At 39.5% G+C, this 25175-nt stretch overlaps 1 protein-coding gene across 1 annotated transcript in view; it reads right to left on the reverse strand.

Moving 5' to 3' along the window:
• Positions 1–25175, reverse strand: part of LOC136363757 (integrin alpha-9-like) — a 210587-nt gene that overhangs the window by 97842 nt on the left and 87570 nt on the right. Inside the window, 2 exon segments of the mRNA XM_066323225.1 lie at positions 3710–3799; positions 3802–3864. Of these exon segments, the coding sequence (XP_066179322.1) occupies positions 3710–3799; positions 3802–3864 (153 nt within the window).

Raw genomic sequence — 25175 nt, forward strand, 5'->3', positions numbered from 1 at the left:
TCCAGCTTCTCACAGTCTATTTCCTCCATTTTCTTCTCTGCTAACTTGAGCCTTTCCTTCCCTTTTGTTGCTTCTACCTTTCAGGTTGATTAATTCCTGGTAGTTTAAATCCCTCCTAAACAATCAAGAAGTAAACACACTTCAAGGCATCATAGCATTTGTGAGCACTGCTTATATATTGTTACTGTGCCCTTACTTTGTCTACTTGAGCTGCAATTCCTTTGGGGCAGAAACTGCACCTAACTTAACACTGCATGTTGTTAGAGCAGGAGTCCATTACTGGCATATGGCACAGATCCTATTACAATATCACCACTAATTTTAAACTCTAAGCAATCTTTGAAGTGGTTGCTTAACAATACCAGTTTTGATGATTTACAGAGCTCTTTAAATATTAAAATTGTTGAAGAAGGTAACCAATGGGTTGTATGTGTTATCCACAACTGAAAAACGGAAGTAGGGTGAAACTAACTGTGGAAAAAGAAGTTAATCATTTTTGCTGCTACTGTTGCACAAAGTGAAGAGCAATTCTGAACAGTGGTTTCATGAAATCTAATTGCATTCCACTAACATTTACCAAGTACCTCACAGATTTGGAGATATATATATATATATCAGAGATGGCCAGGAAGCATCCTTACATAAGACACACATACATGAAAAATTGAGGAGTACAAGGTGGGGGTGGAGGTCAGAGCAAAAAATGCCCTGAGGAACACAGCTGCATCTCTTATCTGAAGGCCATCACAGACTTGTCTATTTCCATGAGAAAAATAGGTATTTTTGTGCTGAGATAACATCAATGCTTGTAGGACACATCTTCACTGTATAAACACAAACTAGTGTAAAGTTCATTCTCAGCGAGTCTCTCAGACTTCCTGATATCACCAGATGTACAGCAAAGCAGAGACGAAAGCCAGCATTTCCAGGGTTCACGATTCCTCCCTGCACTCTCTCAACTGCTGCACAAGACCCTGCATCTATGGGAAATTGTCCCAGAGCAGTTCCCACCAAGTCACCAAACCTTCTTGACAAACACAGTTTTCTCAAATTCTGCATGGCAACTTTTCTAAGTAAAAAAGATTATGCTCCTTGGGAGACCTGGGAGGAAATTGAATCACCATTTGTCCTCCTAAATGGTGCTTTTTATCAATTATTCTAATTTCCTAAAACCTAAAATATGTACTCATCCTAGTAGGGATGGGCTTTTTGTGGACATCTTTCCATAACTGTCTCTTAAGGCCTTCAAATAACGATCCACTCTTATATTACCTCCTTACTAAAATCATCTCAAGTTTCATTTCCAGGTTAAGAAAAAGGCAACAATCACATGACACATCCAGGACAACCAAGAGATTAGGCCCAGCCAGCATATGTTTAGGAGGGGTAGGCCCTGCTTAACCAGCCTGGTCTCCTTTTATGACCAGGTGACCCACCTGGTGGATGTGGGGAAGGTTGTGAATATTGTCTGCCAGGACTTCTGCAAAGCCTCTTGACATCATCTTCCACAACATTCTCCTCGAGAAGCTGGCAGCCCATGGTTTAGACAGGAGCACTCTTTGCTGGCTGAATGGCCAGGCCCAGAGAGTGGTGATGAATGGTGCTGTATCCAGCTGGTGGACAGCCAGCAGTAGGGTTCCCCAGACCTCCACTGTAGGGACCAGTCCTGTTAAATGTGTTTCAGTTATCTATGATCTGGACAAGGGGATCAAGTGCACCTTCAGTAAGTTTGTAGACAACACCAAGTAGGGTGCGAGTGTTGATCTGCTAGAGGGTAGGAGAGGTCTACATATTGATCCAGGCAGGACTGGATTGATGGGTCGACAACAACAGTATGAGGTTTAACAACATCACTGCTGGGTCCTGCATCTTGACCACAACAACCCTGCAGTGCTACAGGCTGGGGAAGACTGTAAACCAAACTTTCCAGCTGAAGAAAAGTACAGGGTAATTCATCCATTTCACTAGGCAGAACTTGTCAAGTCATCTAAGCCAAATCCATTCATTCATCCACTATTTCAGCTGATCAAATTCAGCAAGAGCAAAAGAGACACCACGAAAGGATGGTGGAGGGAGGAATATAAATTGCTTTCAGCAATCCCACTCCAACCAAAGGGAAACAATTGCCATTAGGCAGGAAGGGTGGCCCATGAACTCTGCAAGAATAATGCAAAAGATAATTTGGGAGCTTGCCCTGCCAAGGAGGAGGGAGTTTTGTGACAAGCTGTATCATATGGAACATGGTAATTAGCTTGATCTCTGCAGTCTCCCAATGACTCCAATATGCCTAGGTATAAGTCAATTAATCTTCAAATATACTTCCTACCCAACTACTGACAGCTGTACTAAGTTATCCAGCTGCACTGGTAAGCTGAATTGCCCTTGCCTCCAAGACAGGAACATCCTGAGTAATGCCTAGGAATGCAGGAGTTGACACAGGTTAAAATCATGCCAAGAGCCATTTCAAAAGCTTGTCAGAATAAAGATGTCATTCCAACGCCAAGAAATGTCATGAGAACAGTTCAGCTTGCAGACAGTGGCATGACCTAACTCATAAAGGAGCACAAGAATCTCTGCTCTGGAGAAGACACCACTGACAAACCTAGATCATGCTGTGTGTATGGACACTGCATTTCCTCCTGTCCAGATCTGTCATTTCTTTGTTCTCAGTATGAGATTGAGGTGCATGTGCATGTTTTAAAATACAGAATGGCATTGTTTGTGCAGCAACCAAAACTCACTAGATATGTTCATAAATCATCTCATGAAATTTCTTCTATACTCTTTCACGCCTGTCAACCAAGCTAATTTATTTACTTACCTGCTTTTCAACACAAGTATTTCAAAAAATAGGCCTCTGCTTTAAAAGATGAAGTTCATCCAAGAAACATGCAGTCTCACTCACCTAGGAGTGTAGAGGGAAGGAAGGGAAGGGAAGGGAAGGGAAGGGAAGGGAAGGGAAGGGAAGGGAAGGGAAGGGAAGGGAAGGAAGGGAAGGGAAGGGAAGGGAAGGGAAGGGAAGGGAAGGGAAGGGAAGGGAAGGGAAGGGAAGGGAAGGGAAGGGAGGGAAGGGAAGGAAAGGGAAGGGAAGGGAAGGGAAAGGGAAGGGAAGGGGAAGGGAAGGGAAGGGAAGGGAAGGGAAAGGGAAGGAAGGGAAGGGAAGGGAAGGGAAGGGAAGGGAAGGGAAGGGAAGGAAGGGACGGAAGGGAAGGGAAAATAAAGACATCTTATCTTAGCATGGCAAGTCCAACAATAACCAGCATGGGCAGGTTTCCCTTGCCAAATGTCTGGGTGTGCGATGTCCTCAAGAAGAGGACAGTTGAGTCAGGAAATTTTTTGTTCTTCTGCCAACTGTTCTCCTGTCAGACAGTTCCCATGTCCCATTCTGCACTAACAAGAACAAAGGCCAGGACCAAGCCTTTCACAAGAACCTCCTACATTAACGGAAGAACCAGATAGAGTAGGACCATTCTCATCTTTCCCTTCCCTGCACAAACACCGTGAAACAGAAAGTGACCTCACTTTGCACTGTCCAGCCTTGGAGGCACAAGCTTTACTACGCCACTGAGCAGCACTGAAGTCAGGAACAGTAGAGATTGAACAAAAACGCTACTTCGTGCAAGCAACCCAGAGCTTCAGTCTTTTAGAGCCACCTCTGCTGTAAGTTCAACCACAGGCCTTTTAACAAATAATGTAGTCCAAATCTGACCTGATTCCTTTGTGCTATCTTTTGTCCTTTCTTCCAGCGAAGAATGGGCTTCAGAGCAGTTAGTTCCTTGTTCTCTTTTCCTCTTTCTATCACAGGTTGCCAAGGCTGTATGAAGCTTCAAATACGATTGGAGAGATGACGTCCTTGACTCTTTTCTGTACAAGAAGACAACAGATATTTACCTATGCATATAGCCAAACAAGTTCCTATCTACAAAAATTATACATTCAATTAAACTAGATAATTTAATTAAAAATGCAATTAAATCAGATTCAACACTACAGTCAACAGATTTCTCTTACTTCTTTCCTTTATCTTTCCCCAGATCAAAAGGAATAAGTAAATTACAATGAACAGATCAGAGGTTTTAAAAACAATTTTAGAAGTTATTCTTTTGAGACCTACTCTTCAATACACAGAAGCAGTGGAATATTTTGCCCATCTATACATCAAGTGGTTTTCAAAAAGCATATATATTTAAAAAAGAAAAAAAATTAGAAAGGAATTAAGTTATTCTGGCAGAAGCAAAAAGCAAATAATCTTAATCTCTGGGGTTTCAAAATCCTAGACTTGACTGAGACCACCTCCGGTGAGCTCCATTCATTCAAAGAACAGAAACTCCATCTTCCCCTGTCGTTCTGCAGTATCAGTGAAATGAATGGATGAGTAAAGCTGCCAATGTGGCTATAAAATTAGCCACAGACATGCAGGGACAATAAAATCCACCTTCCAGTGTGTTTCTCAAAGCAAAATTTACAGTTTCCCCCATCCTCAGCATAGCAACACTTTCAGTTTGTAAAAGAAGAAAGTTTTTCAGTAGGCTTCATACCAGATGTATAGAATGATGCCATATTATTTGGCTGATGGGACAAAAGGGTCGCCTTTTCTTGTTGCTGAAGCCCAAGCCACAAAATTCATACCATTTGTCACAACATGCAATGCCTAAAACTAGATTACTGTTCCAGGATGAAGTGCTCATTGTGCTCTGTTCAGTCCTCACTTCCAAAATCCAATTTACCAGAAAACATAAGTGCAAATCCTCTATCTTTTCATTGGCAAACATTCCTCTTAAATTTTAGTTACTTAAAAACGTAGAATTAATTCAGCACAGATGAAATTGAGGCAATAAATAAATCCCAAAAGTAAGCACATCAACCTTCAAATGGGCCATCTTTCAACTTTGCTTGCACTGGTTAGTGGTTTTCTCTGAACACAGCCCTCCAACCACAAGAAGCAATTGAGATGCAATGCCATTGAAATGACATCTTCCAGATGTGGGAAACCTGGGTACTAGCTGGCTTTCAGACCACCCTGTTTGATCTGTTTCAAGACAACCATTTGCTCTGTCCAATATCTGTCCACAGATCTCTGAAGTCAAAGATTAGTGGCCAACCAAATTCCAAATCATTGGTTAGTTGGATGAATAATAGCAAGTATCAGGCTTGGTGACATTTACCCTCCTGCACTTTCAGCCAGCCCTTAAATTCCCTACCCTAATACAAATGTCTGCCAGTACTCTGAAGTTTAGACTGTACATTTCTTGGAGTGATTTGTGCTTTCTTGGTAAGAACACTGATCAACAACAGGCATAGCAGCAGCAGTGATAGCTTGACCTCTTGCCAGTCCCATAAAAAGGACTGTGGATTATCTGCAGCATTCTTAATCCTCTCAGCTGAAGAGACACTCACACTTGCAGCCTCTTCCTCAATCCCATCCCCAGGGTAGGATTTGTACCATACTGAGACTACTAAAAAACAACACTACAACTCACAGAAGCTGCTAGCTTTGCTCTCACAGATTATTAAGTGTATTAACTTAAGTGAGAACTGTTATCAGCCTACATGAAGACTGGGTAATACAGACAAATAATACTATAAAAAGCATGCCATACAGCCACAGTCAAGCACAAATTATCAGGCAAATTGCCACTAATCCACTGTATGCAAACCAAGTATGTAAACACAGAACAATAAAAATGCATGCACCTATCATTTTTGTAACTTTATTACTGCAGTATGGTAAGAATAAGTACTTAATCATTTCCACATGTCTTAATATGGTCTTGCAGGGTTCAGTCCAGTGCCCTTTAAAGTCAAAAGGTAAGTTTCCTATTGACTTTGATGAATATTGGAGTGTGCCTTTATTGTTTGCTGGTGTTCTGCTTGATTTTAGTGGTGAAATTGTGACTTCTGCATCACCACAGCCCTCAGAAATACATTTCCCCTACCCATTTATCTTTAGGTAAGGATAAAATTATGAATGCTGCCCTGTTATTAATTTTGCCACATGTTCAGTCCCTTCTGCTCAATACTTCAAAAATTAAGGCTACAGTCTGTGGCATTGTCTCCAGTAAGACAGAGACAAGACAATCCTGTCTCATAGGTAGACCACAGACTGTCTAGGATGTAAACACATAAAGAGAATAATTAATATTTGGCCAAGCACATTTTAGACTGGAAATACAATCAATTTCTTTCTCTTTCAGTCTACCCAAATGTATTGCTTCCCATGTTCAATCATGTATTGATGACACAGCCCACAGACTGCTTTTAAGTACTCCTGATTTCTAAGAGGAAGTCAAAAGATTCAATGAGAATAAGGTTTGAGATAGACTGAAAAATCCTTCAAGTCAAGGAAACTGTACATTTTTTGTAGAAGTTGCATGATCCTAATGAACTGGATTTGTCAAGGGATATTCCACAAGCAGCTTTTACATGTAATCATCATTTGACATCACAAGGCTGCTATGCTATGGAAGTGGCATAGGCTAAATACATTTCTGAACCCTGAAAAAACAAACTTGGCAAATCATAGTATATGGATGGCACAGTTCAGTAGTTGAAAAAAGCTTGAAGGAAACTACAAGTGTAATATACAAGTTCAAATTATGAACAGAAAAACTATGCAACTAGGGTTCAGTAAGCAACAGTAAGTTAATTTAAGTAGTAAATACTTAACCTGTACAGACTAGAGTTACTGAACTGGTGCAAGTTTTCACCATACCTGAACTGGAAAGTTATCCTAGCCAATGTGATAACAAAGGCTTGCTATCTCCTCTCACAGAACAATCACCTCAAGAAAATTTTTGAATGTTGTGGCAGTAACAGTTCATGGCCACATATTCATTCTGTTTTTCTTCTCTGACTTAGCATGAGAGAAGAAAGCAAGAAAGCAAAGCGTCTGCCAGATTAATGACTGTATTTCTGTTTGACTTTGCTACCAAAGAGTCCTAAAAATCTGAAAGTAACGAAAGAGAAATGATCAAATGTCATATCTGTGATTCTGAACATAATTTGCAGTTGAAGTGTGATAACTGTAGGAAATAATTTTTGTCACTTTTCATAGACATGGCCTAAGGCATATCATGACAACACACAAATATAGAATCCAACATTCTAAAGCACACTGCCTTGGCAGGCAGCCATTGCCTTTTAGAACTTTAACTTTAGGCTACCAAGAGCCCACACACATCAGGAATTCAAGCACATTTGGCTGGAATAAGACAGAGATTTAGTCAAGGGACAGGATTTACTCTGCTCATGATGCAAGTGGTTGCCAGACTGGATATCATTTCAGCTTTCTTTTGGCTCAGTGCCACAGTACACTCAGGGGACTGTACATCAGCTCAATAAATCATCACATTTAATCCTGTTTTTTCAACAAGGTGAAAGTCTCCATCTCCAGCAAGGTCTCTAGAGAGTGCCAAATTCCATTTTTAATTATGGTCATTGGGCTGAGAAATAAATTGTGATGTAAATAATGTCCACAATCTACAGCAGTAATAAAGGATGAAATATGGCCCTTTAAAGAATGAATATGAACTAATTTTCAGCAGCAGCATCTGAAGAAATACATATTGGAAGAAATACACATACAGGATGACTTCTACAGTTTCTTGGTGCCTTTGTTCTTGTTCATGTCTTTCTGGAGTTTCTCTTTTCTTTCTCTGTGAGAAAGTTCTCTGATCTGTCTGGCCTTTTTTCTACTCCCTCTGACTTGATCATCAAGATTTTAACCCATGCATGAATTTCAGAGCTTTTACTGAATCCAGCACAGCTTTCCAGTACTTCTGAGAATTAAGTTCTGTTTAGTTAAATGACAGTGAATGAGTTCAGAACCTCTTTTTTAAAACACTCAGCTTGAAACTTTTAGTCTAAATGTATTTATTTCAGGTGCTAAATAACAAGCACTAATAATAGGTAGGAATTTTACAGGCTTAAACACAAAATAAATTTAACAATCTCAGTTTAACAGACAATATATTAATGCTGCAAAATGTATGAAAGACACTGTGCTAATGCTAATCCAGCATACAACTTTGATCAGCTCAAAAGTCACTACCACAGAAATACTCAGCTCAGTGTCAAGAGATAAATATTCCCTGATCAGTGATCTCAAAAATTGCTTAAATGTCCACCAGCCCTCAGAAACAAAAGCCACTACTGCCATTATCTATCAAATGAAATCACTGCTGTAGGTCTTAATAAACATATATAACAGCTTATGAACCAATAAGATCACAATGCTGACTTGAAAATGAACTATCTTCTCCTGTTTAGAACAGGGAAAGAAAAAAGCAAAGTGTTTGCAGGGTGTCACATGCCCTAATGTTATTTAAGGTTAGCATTCAAAGAAAGGGAGTGTTTTCTTTATCATCTTCCTAAATGCTTTACTCCAGCACACAACTGTTTCCATTAGGTCAGCAACTCCTCTTGGAACACTCACCGAAAAGTGAAAAGATATCCTGGGAAAGTAAAAACCAAATCCTAAATCTAGTTAAATAAACACTAGGTTCCTGGGAGCCTGTATGCATCGAGAGAACACCCTAAGACACTGAATGAAGAGCTGGAAGTCAAAACCCAAGCTGAGTACAGTCTCACTGTGAGTCTAAATGCTCACCATGCTTGTGCATCTGGATTCCCACTACCAGCAGGCAAGTAATAAAGTATTACTCATGTGGACATAGAAGAAATTGCAATCAATAGTCCAAATATTCTATGTCAAAGGTTACAAAGGCTAGCAATAATATACCGTGGATAATCCTCTCATGGTAGTCAGTAAGTAAAGTTATTGCCTGCCATCCAAATTCGGTATTATGTATTAGCGATCTCAGATCTTGATTTTCCAGCTCTGGACTAAAATGCATAATGGCAATATAGTTTCATGTTCTTTTTACACATTTGAATATCAGCTCTTTTGTTCGACCTACTGTTTTCAGTTATGTTTTTATTACCCATTCCCTTTCTCTCTTTTATAATTCACTTTCAGTCTTTCATTGGGGTTTCTAGATAAACATATTTAGAAAATACATAGATAAATAATAGATGAATAATATTTAGAAAAATACAGAAATTTCTCTGACTATCTAAAATCATGTTACTCCCTTCTGAAGACCCACTGGGTTAAAATACCCAGCTTTTTCCTTGTACAAGGCAAAGCACAACCAATCTGTAATATGACAAGACACCTGCAATACCAACAACACAGAATTACAAATCCTTAGAAAGCCCAGGTTAGGTATTTATGAAATGAAGATGTGGACTTAGATGAACAAAGAGAACCCAAGAAGGCAGAATGGGTGTAAACAATTCAAGCTTTTATTTATTTTGTTCTCTTTCTAAAAATATAATCTATTTCAGCAGGAAATAGTATGCAGAATAGAGACAATTATTAATCCAGCCTCTTCCTGCACATACATAACTTATCATATACTCTTTTTTTCCACTGGAGTTTCTGCATTTCATATTCCGCTGATACAATGTTTTACCAAAACAAAGCTTTAAAGAGATTTCCTTTAAAGGTCCCTTCAACTGCACTGAGTGCAGAATAAGAGTTAGTTCAACTACCTGTCTCCTTTTACACAGCATTTCTCTCCAGCTGTGACTGAGAGGTCAAACACAGCAGGGCTGTGTATGAAGCTGTTAGAGGAGAAGGAGTTTAAGATCCTTGGCCCCTGAGTCATCATGCATGGTAACAGGTCTGCTAAAAGATCAACACATCAGTGGACCTGGGAAAATGTTCTTAACTTCACGGTTAATTTCAGCATTCATATACTATTTTCTTGTTCACTATCTTGCTGTCTTCCAATATACATCTGGATAAAACCAGTTGTATGTGTCATCCAACCAACTTTCAGTGCAAAATTTCCCACACAAGCTGTCCTCAGAGCTGCCCTCAAGGACTGGGGTGACAGCTGACTCTCCCAGCCTCTTCCTGAGGCCATAGCCCACAGGGGTTGGTCAGGAGCCCTCCTTGCTGATTCTATGTCCCTTTTGCTGTGGTATTTCAGACTGAAGGCATAATGCAGCTCAGGAGCTGATGACTGGTGTTTGATGGACACTGAATGGCATTGTGCCCCCCAGTCTTTGCCCAAGTTTATCTGCTTCTTCACAATCATAAATAAACCCCTGACCTACTCTGTAAGAGAAAGCAGACATCCTTCCTTCATTCCCTTCTTTTTATGATGGTTTTTCTTCTTTCACTTGAAAAAAACATGCAGAAGCACCTGGGCACATTTCAAGAGCCAACAGCAAAGTAATCTAAAGGCTTCCCCCAGAATCTCTGTACAGGACACAGGAGGAGGACATACTTTTCTCCTCAGTGTTTCCCACTGACCACCCCACTAAGTATCTAACTAAATGCCTGCTCCCTTTGAAGGTGCCTGTCAAATCTCAGGGAAAATAACCACCTAAGACAGGTTTATATTAATTGAGACAGGATTCCCCACCCCTTCATGCATATGAGCCTGTGGTGGTTTAAAAATTGTATTCGCCAATTTTGTGTTCCCACTGAATTACTCCAAACCATGCACTGCTTGCATACTCCTGTCTTTCTCTCCTCCCTCCTGCAGCAGACTGGAGCACAGAATCAGAGGCCCAAAAGGGCTGAGATAAGAACAATTTGCCGGAAACAGCAATGAAGTAAGACAATGAACACTAGCAGCAACAGTACAAGGATGTACAAGAAAGAGGCAAATGATTCACATGTTCACCATGAGGAAAACACCCAAAAATACTCAACCACTCCCACTACTGCATTATGAGACACATAAGGGATCACTTTCCCCGTTACGGAAATTACATGAGCTGGTATAGAATAACCTCCAAGTTCCAGTCATGCCCCTTGTGGCCCTTGCCAAAATTAACAGTCTTGGCTGGTATCACTACAGGGTCCTGTGCATATTTTCTCTCACACAGTCTTAAGGTATATATATGTCACATCCAGCAGGTCACCTTACCATGAGTAGGTCAAACATCTATGGATGAGATCATCCTGCTACATCCCGTAGAATTGTAATGAATTTGTTTGAGAAAAACGTCAGTCTGTACCAACTGACAGATATCCAGATGTCACTTAATTAGAACCCTGGTGTAGGCCTGATATTTCTGGGTCTGAGAGATTTTAGCCTGCTAGCAGCTGTGAACTTTTCCCAAGGAAAAATTTCTCAAGAAAGCTTCTTCTCAAAACAATCTTGGCAAACAACTATCGTTTCTCAAAACAATCTTTCTCCAGGTGGTGTTTTGCTGTTTCTCTAGTTTAACCAATGGAATTAGAGAAGTGTCGTTCCTATTCACCAAACATCTTAAATCTGTATTGGAACACCTTATAAAAGGTAGTAAGAACTAGACAATAAAGCCTTTTTTTTATGCTCTTTGCCTTCTGAATATTTAGAGTCTCTCATCTTTTTTTCGTGTCCTACAGCGACACTCTGGTATCTCAAATAGTCCAGGTTGCTGAAAATACACTAGAAGAGTCAAGAGGCAGTGGACAGAAAGGCTGGATGGCTCTGACATATCACAGTAGCTAGCAGTGGAAAGTGTATCTTGATAGAGATACTTTGTTTTAACCATTTTTTTCCTGAATTGAAATCTGAGAATATGTTGTTATGACTCTTTCAATGCTGTTGTTACAAAAAGCATTTCATCAATACAGCTTTATAAGAAACACATGTATGAAACAAGGAACATTCTAGTTAAGCTTCCTGGAAAAATGTATAGGGAAAAATAGTAGCACTGTGTCAGGATTCAAAGTAAGCAGAATCAGCCTGAGTAGAAGAGGATAGCTAGACGTGAAAGAAGGTTAACATCAATGTTTTTACTGAGAGTTAATTCAGTAAAATAGAAGTGCTAGAAATGGTCCTTGGAACTCTTGCAAAGAAAACAACATACTCTTCAGTTTCATTTACAAACTACTGAGATGGGAACAGACTACTTACGAAATCTAGAGGTATTTACACACAAAAATATAAATCCTTATTTTGGTAACAGGAGAATAGATAGAACACAATGGGAATCTAGGAGGAGTGTTGCTGCAGTGGTTTGACCAGGCTGGTGCCAGGTGCCCACCAAAGCTGCTCTACCACTACCCTCCTCAGCAGGACAGGGGAGTGGTATGATAAAAGGTTCATGAGATGAGATAATGAAAAGGCCATCCAACAATATCCACCAATTACCATCGGGGAAAAACAAACTCGATTTGGGGAAATGAAATAAATTTATTTCCAATCAAAATCAGAGCAGGATAATGAGAAATAAAACAGATCTTAAAAATACATTTTTCCCATCTCTCCCTCCTTCCGAGCTCTACCTACTCCTCCAGAGTGACACAGGGAGATGGGGGGTGGGGGTTATCACCAGTTCATTACAGGTTGTTTCCACTGCTGCTCAGGAAAAGGAGTCCTTCCCTTCCTCCAGCATGGGATCCATCTCACAGGAGACAGCTCTCCATGAACTTCTGCAGCATGAGTCCTTCCCACAGCCTACAGTTCTTCATTAACTGCTCCAGAATGGGTTCCTTCCATGGGGTGCAGTTTCTGCAAGAACAGGCCTGCACCAGCATGGGTAGCCCATGGAGTCACAAGTCATACCAAGAAATGTACTTTTTTCTCTATGGTCTGTAGGTCATGCTATAGTATGACCTCTGCCATGAGTCTGCTATAGTACAGGCTTCCCACAGCATCACAGCCCTCTTTTGGGATCTCCTGCTTCACGTAGGTCTACTCCATGGGCTGCAGGGTATCTCTGCATCTCTGTGGTCCTTTATGGGTTGGAGCTGCACAGTTGCTTCACCATGATCTTCATCAGGGTTGCACGGAATCTCAGCTCCAGTGCCTGAAGAAACCTCTTACCCCTAATCCACTGAACTCAGTGTCTGCATAGTTGTTGCGCTCTCAGATTCTTATTCCTCTCTTCTCTGAGCAGAATTACATCTGCTCAGTAACCCTTTTACTTTTAAATATGTTGTCACAGAGGTGTTACTATCATGTCTTATTGGCTTGGCCTTGGCCAGCAGCTGTCTCTCCTTAAACCAACTGACAGTCGCTCTGTTGGACATGTGGGAAGCTTCCAGTAGCTCCTCACAAAAAAACCCCTGCAGTCTCCATGCTACCAAAACCTGGCCACACAATACAGTTGTAATAATGTGACCCAAGTCTATTCTTGCACTATTAAACAGAGGAGGTAGTGTTTAGTAGTCTAATCCTCTTCAAAGCAGAATTTAAAATCAATACAAGTAAAAGGCTTTGTCACATGAATTTAAAAATGTGAACAGAGCTCATTTGTGACGTTAGCTTTTATGTTTAGTATCAATTCATGTTCCATATACTAGGTATCCACTAGAAGACTTCTGAAACCAAGACCCACAGGTTGAGCTCTTTACTCCCCTATGCCATGACTTCTGTACAGATATGAACTGTGATATCTGAAGAGGGTGAGGGAACCATATTATTCTGGAAGCAATATTTGCCTCTAAGAATGAAAAATTCCCATTCACTATTCAGTAACACTGTAACTAATAGGAGTTAATATTATTAACCAAGAAATATTGAGAAGAACGGTTAAAGGAAACTTATCCCTTACATAGCACAAGCATTACGCATGGTGCCAGGGACATTTTGCTAGCCTCTGCTTCTGTTCTGCACATACCTACGTATCAGTAGGTTAGCAATCACCTCAATAACACCCTGTCTCCATGCTGTCTTCCTCCCTACCACTTTTCTCCTCTTCTTCCATTCTTCTCTGATCATGCAGACACCATTTTGCTAACACTCTCCCCTCTTCAGACTCTGAGCCTCTGCTCACAAATGGCAGGAAATCAAAAGGAAAAACAGGAAAGAATCAGTACATCAGTACTTCAGAAACCTTATGGTCATTTTAGTCCATTTACAGCTGAAATCACAAATGAATAGAAAGCTTGACATTCCTTTTGACAATGATAAGGCTTTCCCCCTTGTTTCATAGACCATTCAAGGAGAGGCAGGTACCGCCTGCTTAGAAGCCACATCAGCAAATACAGTTGCCCAGCTATCAGATGGCTGGGCCAGAGGATATTATACAATGACAAAGGGAGACTGTTTATCTGCATGGATGAGAGCAGAATGAACAAATGTTTCTCAGGGGAACCAAGCAAAACCAAACTTTCACTTCAAGTTCAGTGGCTTTAAAAAGAAATGAGGCAAATATTTCCAAAAATAAGTGGAAACCAGTTCCTCAGATCAAAGCTGAAAGCTCTACTCTGAAGCTGGAGATACAGTCACAGTGAACAGAAAAATGGCATTTTACAACAACAGTATTGCATGAACTGCAATAAGGTTAACCTATATATGATTAGGTGCAGGTATTACCACTTTTCAGATCTCCTTTGATTACATGGTGTCCTTTGAGTACTTCTGATTAGTTTACACATTATCCAATGGGTCAAGTGTGTTTATCCTAACAGCAGTACATTCTCAAATTTCCATCTCTCTGTTCCACAACACGTAAAATGTTGGTAACAACACTAATTTGTGGCCTACCTGGAAGACTGCTGTAGATGATATGTAGTGACTCTAAATGGATAAACAGAATATGCTGTGATTTGGACAAGAAAAGAGTGGGAATCCTAAAGAGAAAGTATCAGAAGAAGTGAGGGGTGGGGAAATTATGGGGGCAGGGGGCATTGGGGATTGCCTTACTGTTTTATTGTTCAGTTTTCAGAAAAATATAACAAAAAGTCATTAAAATACATGTTTATCTGCATTAGATATTATCTTGCATTGTAGAGGTGTAAAATAATCTTGATTTGTCCAGATTGGTCTCCTTGGGTCTTTGTGTCTCAGAAATAACCACTTCTTTCATCTTGATTAATATCATTTGCATGGTACCCTGAGCACAATACAGACATTTTGTGAAGGGCTGTGATCCAAAATGTCCTCTGCTGTATACAGCAACCCATTAAAAGCCAAGAGACAATCCTGTGGAGAAAGACATCTTCTCAGGTCTAAGGCATAAGGCAACTGGAACCAGTTGCATCGTGCCAAAAACTCGTCTGACGCTGACAATGGCAGACCCAGCTTAAAAGGGAAAAGAGCCCTTTTTTTGCCCTCCAGTTTGAGTGCATGTAGCACAGCAACACTGCCCTTGGGTAACTAAATTTTCGAAGGCTGAAGGCTCAGCAGCACTAGGATTGGAAGCACTTTTGGTAACAGCATCAACATAATAAATATGCTCACCCTAGATACCAAACTAGGTCAAAACCAATGTTATTTCATTCTCAGGAGTCAAGTCTTTCCTTAATTTTCCTACTGAATGAACTTTGGAAGATATATTTCCAAGGTCTGTTCATTTCCAAATTGGCTGGAACACAGTGCTGAAGTAAGAGCAGATCAGAGAATTAAGTGCATGGGAGGAAAAATATCAGACAGTGCAAGGAGCAACTGCAGAGAGCTGTAAATGCATCAGAAGCATGGTACTCAGAGCTTGAGAAAGACAAAATGAAGGGGAGATGGAAAAGACAAGGATATCAAGGCTACAGTCCAGGATAACAGAGCTTTGACCCTCTAGGCAGCAAATACCAAATCCTGAAAATCACCACCAGGAACCTCTAAACGCTTTGTCATACTTATTAAAAAATAGTTGTGTAGGGAGCTTCAGTAGTAGACACTAACAATCTTTCATAAAAGCATCACAGATCAGAAGTGTGTATCAGACTCCCTGCACAGTCTGCTCAAGCATCAACTGAGCTTTGCCTTGGCTTGGACACATAACACCAGGAGTGTGTTTTATTCACCAACGTGTCCTGTGAGGGTAATGAATACAAATTGACACTAACAAGTTTCAATATTTTGAACTTTATGTCAATTCCTGTATTACTGGTTCAAAAACTCCATCTTCACTCCTAGACACAAACCACATTCTGCCATTTTTATCCCACTGTCCATGGGATTTTGTTGTATCTCTTTGTTCAAAACTGTTTCAAAACTGATGTACAAAGAAATTGATATGGCTTTCCTATAATTTATCTCTATTTTATCAAAAGAAAAGTCTTAAAAACAAATATTGTGGTACTAATGATACTTCAAATTCTCCCCTCTTAAAAATAAACTACCCTAAGAGGCAGTAATAGACTGTATCATTTAGTCTACCTTCTTGTTTGTCCCAGATGTTACAATTCATCTGTTAATCTTCCATCACATGAAATAATTTGTTTAGCTACAGTTTATTTTACAGGAACACATATAGTTGGGTCCTATAATAATCCCTCTTGAATTTAAAAGACACTGGGTCTGGCTTTTTTTAAATGTAAATGACATCACATTTCAGTCACAGGCTTCTGTCATACCTTTCTCTCCTAGATTACAAATAGCTACTTAGGTGCCTCTTGATCTTCATTAAAATAAAAATGCTGTGATTCATTCAAATTTTTAAGTGAGGCCTTCCCTTGAACACTTGAACAGGTTTTATAGTTTTTAACAACATCATGTAAATAGGAAGCATCTCATCAGTGAACACACAATTCTATCCCCAGCAAAAGTAAAAATCTATACAGAAGAAGACCCATTCCAAGGCACCATTCTCTCTGTATGTATACCTAAAGAGCTCATTGCTTCTTTTTGCCAACCGTCATGCTGAGAAGTCATGTTCAACTGTTGGCCTGCTATGGTCCTGAAATCCTTCTCGCGGTCCATGCTTTGCAGAAGACAAGCCTGTCTTAGGGTGATACATCACGATATTGTATCCCATAATCATCTGTGCCAAAACTTGTTACTGTATCCTTAAGACCCTGCATCCAGGGACCTTAAGTACCTGTGTGTGTGGAAGCTGCTTGTGCACAGGTGTTTGTGTGGTATTCATGCCAGTTACAACTTAATCTTTGCTTAGGCAAAGGTTTCTTTCTTTTTAGGTTTGTTCTTCCTTGGCTTGGAGAAGCTGCAGTAGCAATCTTTGAGCTGCCTTGAGGACAAATTCCACAGCTGCCTGTCTGGAAAAAAAATGGGGGCATCACACTGGCAGAAGTGGAGCAGAGCTGCCCCGCTCCAACTTAAGCTGCTGTAAAATGTGCCAAGCTGGGGAGAGGAAGACACTGAGTGGCTCTATCCCAGCTGCTTTGGCAGTCATGCCAGCTGTATTGTGCCTCGCAGAGGGGAGGTCAATGCTGGACAAGACATCAGGTCTTCATGTGCTGCTGGGACTGGTCTGTGAACTCCAGCCTCCCCAACAGCAAGCCAGTGCAATCTTGTATCCTGTATCAGGAACTAATATTTCCAGGATTTTGGGTTACTCTTTGTTCCAGTGGGTTGGTAAGGTCTAACCATTTGATATCTAGTAGTTATTTACTTTTTCCCTCCTTCCTGTTGGCATTCTGTTTGTTAATAAACCATTAACCTATTAACCTATCCACTTAACCTATTAGTATTAATTTCTTATTGGTGGAATGGGATTGTTGGAACCTTAAAGGAGACTGCTCATCCCAGAGTGTTTTCCTTTGAATTGTCTCAAACAAAGACCAAGACCTTTCTCCCTCTTAGTAGGCAGGATGCACAGTCTTTGCTCCTGGTTGAGTGATCTCACACTTAAATGGATTAAAATAAACTTAAGTGGTTCAGCACAGTAGACCATCAAAAGCACTTTATTAAAAAGTCCCTATCCACCCCTTTTAACCAAGTATTTTTTTGTTATGTACAAAATGTGGATGTAATTTTGTATTTATTTTCAGATCTTTAATAATTAATTTTAAGCTTTCTACTGATCTTTGAAGAACATAATTAGAAATAACCCATTTAATAACCCTACACTGGCATCTCCTTTCTACATTAGTCTGCTAAGTATTAACTGTTATACGTACAAATTTTGTGCAATCTTTTATTAAAATCTTCTTTTTTAAATCATAGTGCTTAAAATGTTAAGTGAAATTCCCATCCCCTAAAATTATATCACAATCTTCATAGTTACCTTCACAGATCAAACTCATTAATTCCTTACTTAGGGTATGGGGTTTCTTCTTTCTTAAATCAAGCTGGGTTTGTTCCTTTAGTTTTTTGAGAATAATTACATTTCCATTATGTTGTTTATACTATGATGTCAATCTACAACCCTTTAGATCAGCTCTCCTACCCTGTTTTGGTATATTGACATTTTAAAGCTCTCAGTGCTTCCTGAAATTTCCCTTACATTGCAAGATTTAGAAAAAACTTACAATATGGAGCCAGAGAGCTCTTCAGCAAGTTTTTGGGACTCTTAAGTTTCCAGATCATTTTAGTCTGTTTATTTCTGGTAAACAGTATTTGACATTGCCTGTATTTACAAATGCATTAAAGGCACAGCATAAACTTCAAGAAATATGAATACACTCTCATCCTCCCTAAGAAAACGTGTAAGTATTTAATAAAGCACTTTTAACTCCATGTACAAATTATTTTACTGTCATAATCAAATCATGGGCTAATATTATTGCTAGAATTTATTTCATTATTGCATCAGAACTTTATTCTGGAGAGGCTAGAGTCTCAAAGGAAAGACTCTCACACACATTCTGAGGGGACAAAGTACAGCTGCTGTACCACAAGTACTAATGGCCTTGTTATAGCAATCATGGGGTAGCCAGGCAATAGGTCAGTAATGTTTTATCATCTTAGCAAAAAACATAGGCAAGGATGCGAGTTGAGAAAGCTTTCTAAAAATGCACTGCATGTCTTTCTTTCTTCTCCCAAGAAAAATACATGTGTCCAGACAACTACTCTCAGCTTCCTCACTAACCAGACTAATTTCAAGTGTGACAGCTAGAATTCTCCATAACCTGAAATCATGAAAACAGCTGCAAATGAGAGCATGATGGCGTATTTATAGGCGAGACTTACTGGTATAGTGTGTCTCAATAGACACAGAGCATTTTACTAAAACTGGAATAATGTCCTGTAAAAAGTTCCATACAACACAGTAGATATTTAAATCTAGATGACAGAAATTTACCTCTGCCCACAGGTAATCTGATTCTTTTAAAAATTCCCCAGTCAAGAAAGAAAGAATAAAATGAGTAATCACAAGCAACAGGCTGAAAAGAAAAGGCTTATTTAGCTCAGCTTTGTTAAAAATATGGAAGGATTTTTAGGTTTTCTTTTTATTTAAAGTGGTTGGAATTCTCTTTCCACAGAAACCTGTTTTTAGCACTACTCAACTCTAAAGAAGAGACTTCTCTCAGCATATGACATTTATAAAGGAAACAAAAAGGAAAAAATACAGCTCATGTTACAGTTGTCAGCATCCACCTCTGGCAAGTTTTTCCAAGGCCTCTGAGAGGAAAACCCTTCTTATTATGTAGAAATTGTAGAAAAATTGACTTTTCCACTCCTCTAACTGCTGGTTTACAGCACACGTCATCTCAGAGATATACCTTCACAATTACCTTTTACGAATTGACTACATCTTTTCATTGAAAAGGGCATTAAAAAAAGATAATAAAAATCCCTAAACAACCAAAACAACATAAAAATACATTACAATCATCCAGAGGATCCTAAATTAACAAGTGTTCACTGCTAGGAAGCCCCAGACTGTGGTAGATAAACGAAATGCTTTCCTAAAAGTTCAAATCCTTGGGGAAGACTGTTACATTTAGTGTTGCTCAACCTTAATGCTTTAGGAAATAGTAATTGAGGTATTTGTGGTATTCTATGTACACTAGACAAATCACAATATTTAACATAAACAATGTTACCTGCTCTGCAAGGATGAAATTATGTAAGGTTTACCAGTTTACTTTCTTGCCTAGTGTAAATGGAACATAAAATGAAAAATGGCTACCCAGAAGAAGCCATGACTACCGTAAGACTCAGAATAACATTCATGAAGGTTTGTTAATCTCCTTCTCTGGAAGCCCAAAGAGAGGAAAATTTTCTCATTTTCAAACAAAATCAGGATTACTCAAAAAGTCCAGAAGTCATTTCTCCCAAAACAAAGTAAAATCTTTCTTTGAAAGAAAGGAAAACCTGCACATCCAACTGATGAAATCATTGCCTCAGAGGTGAAGCACAGGTGAACATCACTGCAGCCATGCAGCCCTGGAAAACATTTGTGACATTACACAACCAAAAAGGTTACACCTTTTGAAAGTAATATTTTACACATCCTTCACTTCCTTTCATATTTATGATTTGCTTTCAAAGCACTTGGTCAAAGAAAATGGTTTTTTATCTCTCCAACTTGATGGGTAGAAATTTATGGAGCTCTTTAAATAATTACTCCTGCCATCATGGGTTCTCACATTGGTATCTCAGATTACAACCTTCATTCGCAATACTGAACAATTTAGTCAAATCCAAACTGAGCTAAACAAGTAGTCAAAACCCATTTTCTCTGAAAATCCCTGCCTAAATAGCACTTGCCCATTTCCATTCTCTGTGTACATGAATGTACATATTTGACATGCAAATCAACTTATTACCTTTCCAACTGACCCTGAATATAGCTATCAAGTCTACAACTTCCTCATGAGGGGAAGAGAAGGGGCAGACACTGATCTCTTCTCTGTGGTGCCAGTGACAGGACCCAAAAGAATGGCCTGAAACTGTGTCAGGGAAGGTGTAGGTTGGATATTAGAAAAAGGTTCTTCCCCCTGTGGGTGGTGGTTGGGCACTGGAGCAGGCTCCCCAGGGAAGTGGTCACAGCACCAAGCCTGACAAGAGTTCTAGAAGTGTTTAGACAATACTCTTGAGCACATGGTGTGACTTTTGGGGATGGTCCTGTGCAAGACCAGGAGTTGGACTCAATGATCCTTGTGGGTTCCTTCCAGCTCAGCATATTCTGTGTTTCTGTGATTATTTTGGTTTTACATTTATGCAAGTGCAGTTTGCATGCGTAGTTTTCAAAAATACGCCCTCAGTCTGATAATTTCTACACATTGAAAAATCCTGTGCTGTGTCCTGAGCTCCACTCAGCCTTGAGGGACCAGAAAAACCTATAAAAAGTATAACAGTTTAAAAAAGGCTCATTTTCTTTCCATTTACTAGAACTGTAACATATTCTGGTTTCTTCCATGTTTTACACCATAGTGTAATACACTAACCCTTTATTACAGAAACATGACACCTGAAAGTTTCTGAAAGACCTCTACTCAATTAGGAATCATTGTCCAACTTCAAGCTTAGCCCCATTAGGCTTGCTTTAAAACTGTTTCTTAAACATGCACACACAATCCCACATAAAATTAAAATTATCTTTGTCTCTCTAGACAAACATAACTCATGGTCTGAATGTAAGGTATTACTTAGGATGTGATTTGGTCAGTCCCCAGAGTAAATGGTACATTAACAAATAGACCTCCAAATGCATGACAACATAAACTTACAGACTACTTGAAAGGAATGACATGTGAAGGGAGAGTATATTGGTCAATGAAAATGAAGGCTGTACCTCTTTCTAACTAGTACTCGTAAAACCAAAATACATTCCACATCTGCTGTGAGGCAGGACTGAAATTGCAATCAGGAGCACCTGTTGTCCCATGATGCATGCAAAGTCCCAGTTCTCTGAACATGGCAGTAGGAAAGATCAAGAAATCATTTTCAAAATCCTCTGTACAGCACTGTTTGTCTCCAAGCTCCTTTAGCCTGTTCTTAAAGTGAACTTCTGTCCTTCTGATGGCATTTCCTTGCAACCACTGCTGCTGCCATCTCCTGTGAGCTCAGGTTTGTGTATAATCCAGATCTGTAGACCAATTTCTATGTCCATCACTGCCACTTGAATAAAATGCAGCAACAATAGCCAATGATTTTAAGGCAGCAAAACGATATTGCTACCTTCATATACTCTTGGGGGGGTAAGAGTATATGTATACTTTTAAGAGCAGAGCAAGGCCTAGACCATTCAATCCCATACCTCCTCAACTCACACCTTGTTCATCAGCTCAGAGCTTGAAAACCTCACCAGAGGGAATTGAGTGTCGGAAGGCCTTGACAAGGTACGCTGTGGAAGCGAAAAGAAGTATGGAGACTGCTTTGGGAAAGGCAGACAAATGCCATTTTTGCTTTATAAAACTTCAGTGGCATGTCTTATTAATGGAAACACTTGGCTTTTGGTCAGCCTGAAGAACACTTCCACAGCCATTTACAATAATGCCGTCAGAAGTCATTTATATACAAAACATATCCTGTAAACCAAAAAAGGAAGACGCTATGCATTCCTAATTTGGAATCATGGCACTTTTTTTAACTCTCTTTACTTTCTACTCATCTGCTAGCTGGAAAATTTATATATTCAGCTTTTTCTTTTCTCCCAGATGACAGACTTAAAGCAATCTAAAACAAGATTAGCAGCCTCTGAACTGGAATAAGTATAAAATGTAAATTATACCCTTGCTGTCTTAAATCCATGTCTATCTGTTAATACAATACAAATATCTGGCTAGACGCAAAGCAAGTGAAGTGCAATGGAGGAAGGAAATGTTTCTGAAGAGAGTACTACTGGAGATAGTGCATATGAAAACTCAGCATGAAAAGCAAATCCATTTTTCTCATCAAATTTGAAGAGCAGCCTCAGAGCCACCTGTGTGGAATCCTGCTGCAGACCATCCAAGCACTAAGCAGATCAGAAACAGGGCTACAGCCCAGGCATCTGGTCTGTGAATGGGATATAGATCATGAGAACTAATTCCAGCTACATGAACAATGAATCAAATCGGTTTTATCTACCCATAGGTTACCTTAATTTTCACCTGACCTTTTCCTCAAGGGTAAGTGCATGTGGGGGGAAAAAGGAAATACACAAATGAGATTCTGCTTCTCTAAGAAGCACTCTTGATAAGAAACTTGTTTCACTTTTGTTGTAGTTATTAATCATAACTACCATCCTTCCCTTGTAGCACCCAAAGGCTCCAACTTAGGCAAAAAAACCTCAGATTAACATTTTAGCAGGCTTTCCAAGCTGCAAGCAATTGAAAAGGGCATGTTCACCAGGTAGGACTACAGGAAGCCATCATCTTCACATTCAGTGTGCGCACCATGAACAACAGAGACCACACTGGGAATGATGACATTGCCAAACGATGTTGGTGAAAGACATGTTTGTATTTCCAGATCCACCTTTTGTTCCAGAATGTATGTGTACTTTTTTTTCACTAATGTTACAAACAAATCCCAATCTTGTTAAGAATCAGTTTGAAGATATTTGCCTTCTTAACCAGCTATTGGCACTTCACAATCTTACTTTGGCAATGTGGATTTAAAAAAAAAAAAAAAAAAAAAAAACAATAAATAAAGCCACACATAGCAAGCAGACAAACAAAACAAAAAATGTCTTCCACAAACTCAACCAAATAGATTCCTTAAAAAAATGTACCAGAGACTAAAAAGCTCATGGATATCACTATATGCTGCTTCAGCGCTCAGCTTTCAGCTTCAGCTTCAAACTAGGACAGTGGCTTGGTCTTGGGGCTTCACCATACCTTAGTGAGGGATTTCACAAGAGCACATTCTCTGTGTGTACTGCCATCCAAACTGCATTGCAGCCCTCACCGGGGCAGCAGGTTTCCCCACAGGTGCTACACATGCTGAGGTAAATCCCTATTTTGAAGACAGTCTGTCATGAGGGGCAGATGGACAGCTTCCCGTGGGAATTATCCTTGAAGATGTCCACTCTTCCTTTCTCCATAGATAAACTACAGTGTTCACAACCTATTTCCCACCCACTAGAGTAGAATGAGTGCTCACTGCAAGTGTCATTTAAAGATTGAAAAGATTTTACCCTACTTTGATACCTTCATCATCACCTTCATTGACATTGCTCAAATCCCAAAAGCATGGGAGCTCCCTGCCACTTTTAGAGGAAGATACACACTGTTTCTTCCCACCACACTGTCCCCAGGGCATCCTCATTGTAAGGTGTCAGCCCTCAGCTATAGCTGGTCAGAGAAAGGTCATTTTTCAGGCTCTGATTGTAAAAGCCTTCCATTTGAAAGTACTCAAAGACCTTTTTAGACCTTTACTTTATTACTGTGAACTTACCAGTAAGTATTTTTGCTTTTCAAACTTTAAAAATATACTCCTTGTCAAAGATAAATTTTGTCTTCTTTAGCTGCATTTAGATATCAGGTTCAATGCAAACTGTGTAGGTGTTAAAAAGTTGAAAAAATAAAGTGGTTAAAAAATGTACTTGTTGAAGTACAAAAAATGTACTTTTGTACTTTCAAAAATGAACCTTGCCCAAATCTAAAACCAAGTAAAGTCTTATTTCCTCTACATATTACAGCTACACCACTTGGAAAATTTAATTCCCTAAACAGCTGCCTACCAAAAAGGCACAATAGTGTGAATAAAGGGAGTTATAATTGAAATCCTTTTGCAGCCATAATTACTGCAGTTGCTATAAAGCCAAAGCTGTAATTTTGCAAGGCAAACTAAAGTGAAAGGAACAAAGCTACTGCAATTTTTTTGAAAGCTATAAGGGAGGGTATTTTCCCTTTCCTACTGTTTAATCAATGTAGTGAAGATGGGGGTCATGAAGAGTCATGAAAGCTGTACTACTGTTCTCTCCTGGGATTCAGACTTCTCTGTATTTTTGCAACATAACACAATTAAATTATATTCATAAATCATCTGCAACATTGCCCAAAAAAATGGGGGGAAAAGAAATTCAAGTCCCAATCTATAATGGCTTAAATTCCTATAGCCATAGAGTAACTAATAATTTACGTATGTTGAGAAAAGTAGTTGAGAAAAGTGTTGCAAACTAATGAAAAAGAGAAGAAGCAAGAGGAAGAACTCCATCCAAGTCAGTCAGGCAAAGCAAAGTTGCAAGGGGGTGTCTCACTGAAAGAAGGTTGATACCTGCACACAACCAACCTCAACCTCCCAGACCTCACCATCATCTAGAGAAATCCAGAAATGCAGCTAGAACTCAAATCTTTGGATTAGAGAACAGGTTTTGCTTTGTTTGGCTACAGAATTTACATTAATCGGCTTTTTTGTCAAGATTTTATTTTTGCTTTTCAGCCCAATACAGATTAAAAATTTTCTGAGGATATCTGAAGTTATGATGATGATAATGATGATGATGTTCCAGTCCTTCTTAGGGTGAGGGGATACAATATCAATGCAAGAATCTCTGATTTGAATAGTTTATCTACATGTGAACTTCCTAGTTATTTGCTGAGGGTATGGGATATGCTCAGCTGAAGCACAAGGAGACAATTCAGGGTCTCATGTTCATGTTTGCAGCTA

The sequence above is a fragment of the Sylvia atricapilla genome, chromosome 1 (assembly GCF_009819655.1).
Source record: "Sylvia atricapilla isolate bSylAtr1 chromosome 1, bSylAtr1.pri, whole genome shotgun sequence".
Classification (NCBI taxonomy): Eukaryota; Metazoa; Chordata; class Aves; order Passeriformes; family Sylviidae; genus Sylvia; species Sylvia atricapilla.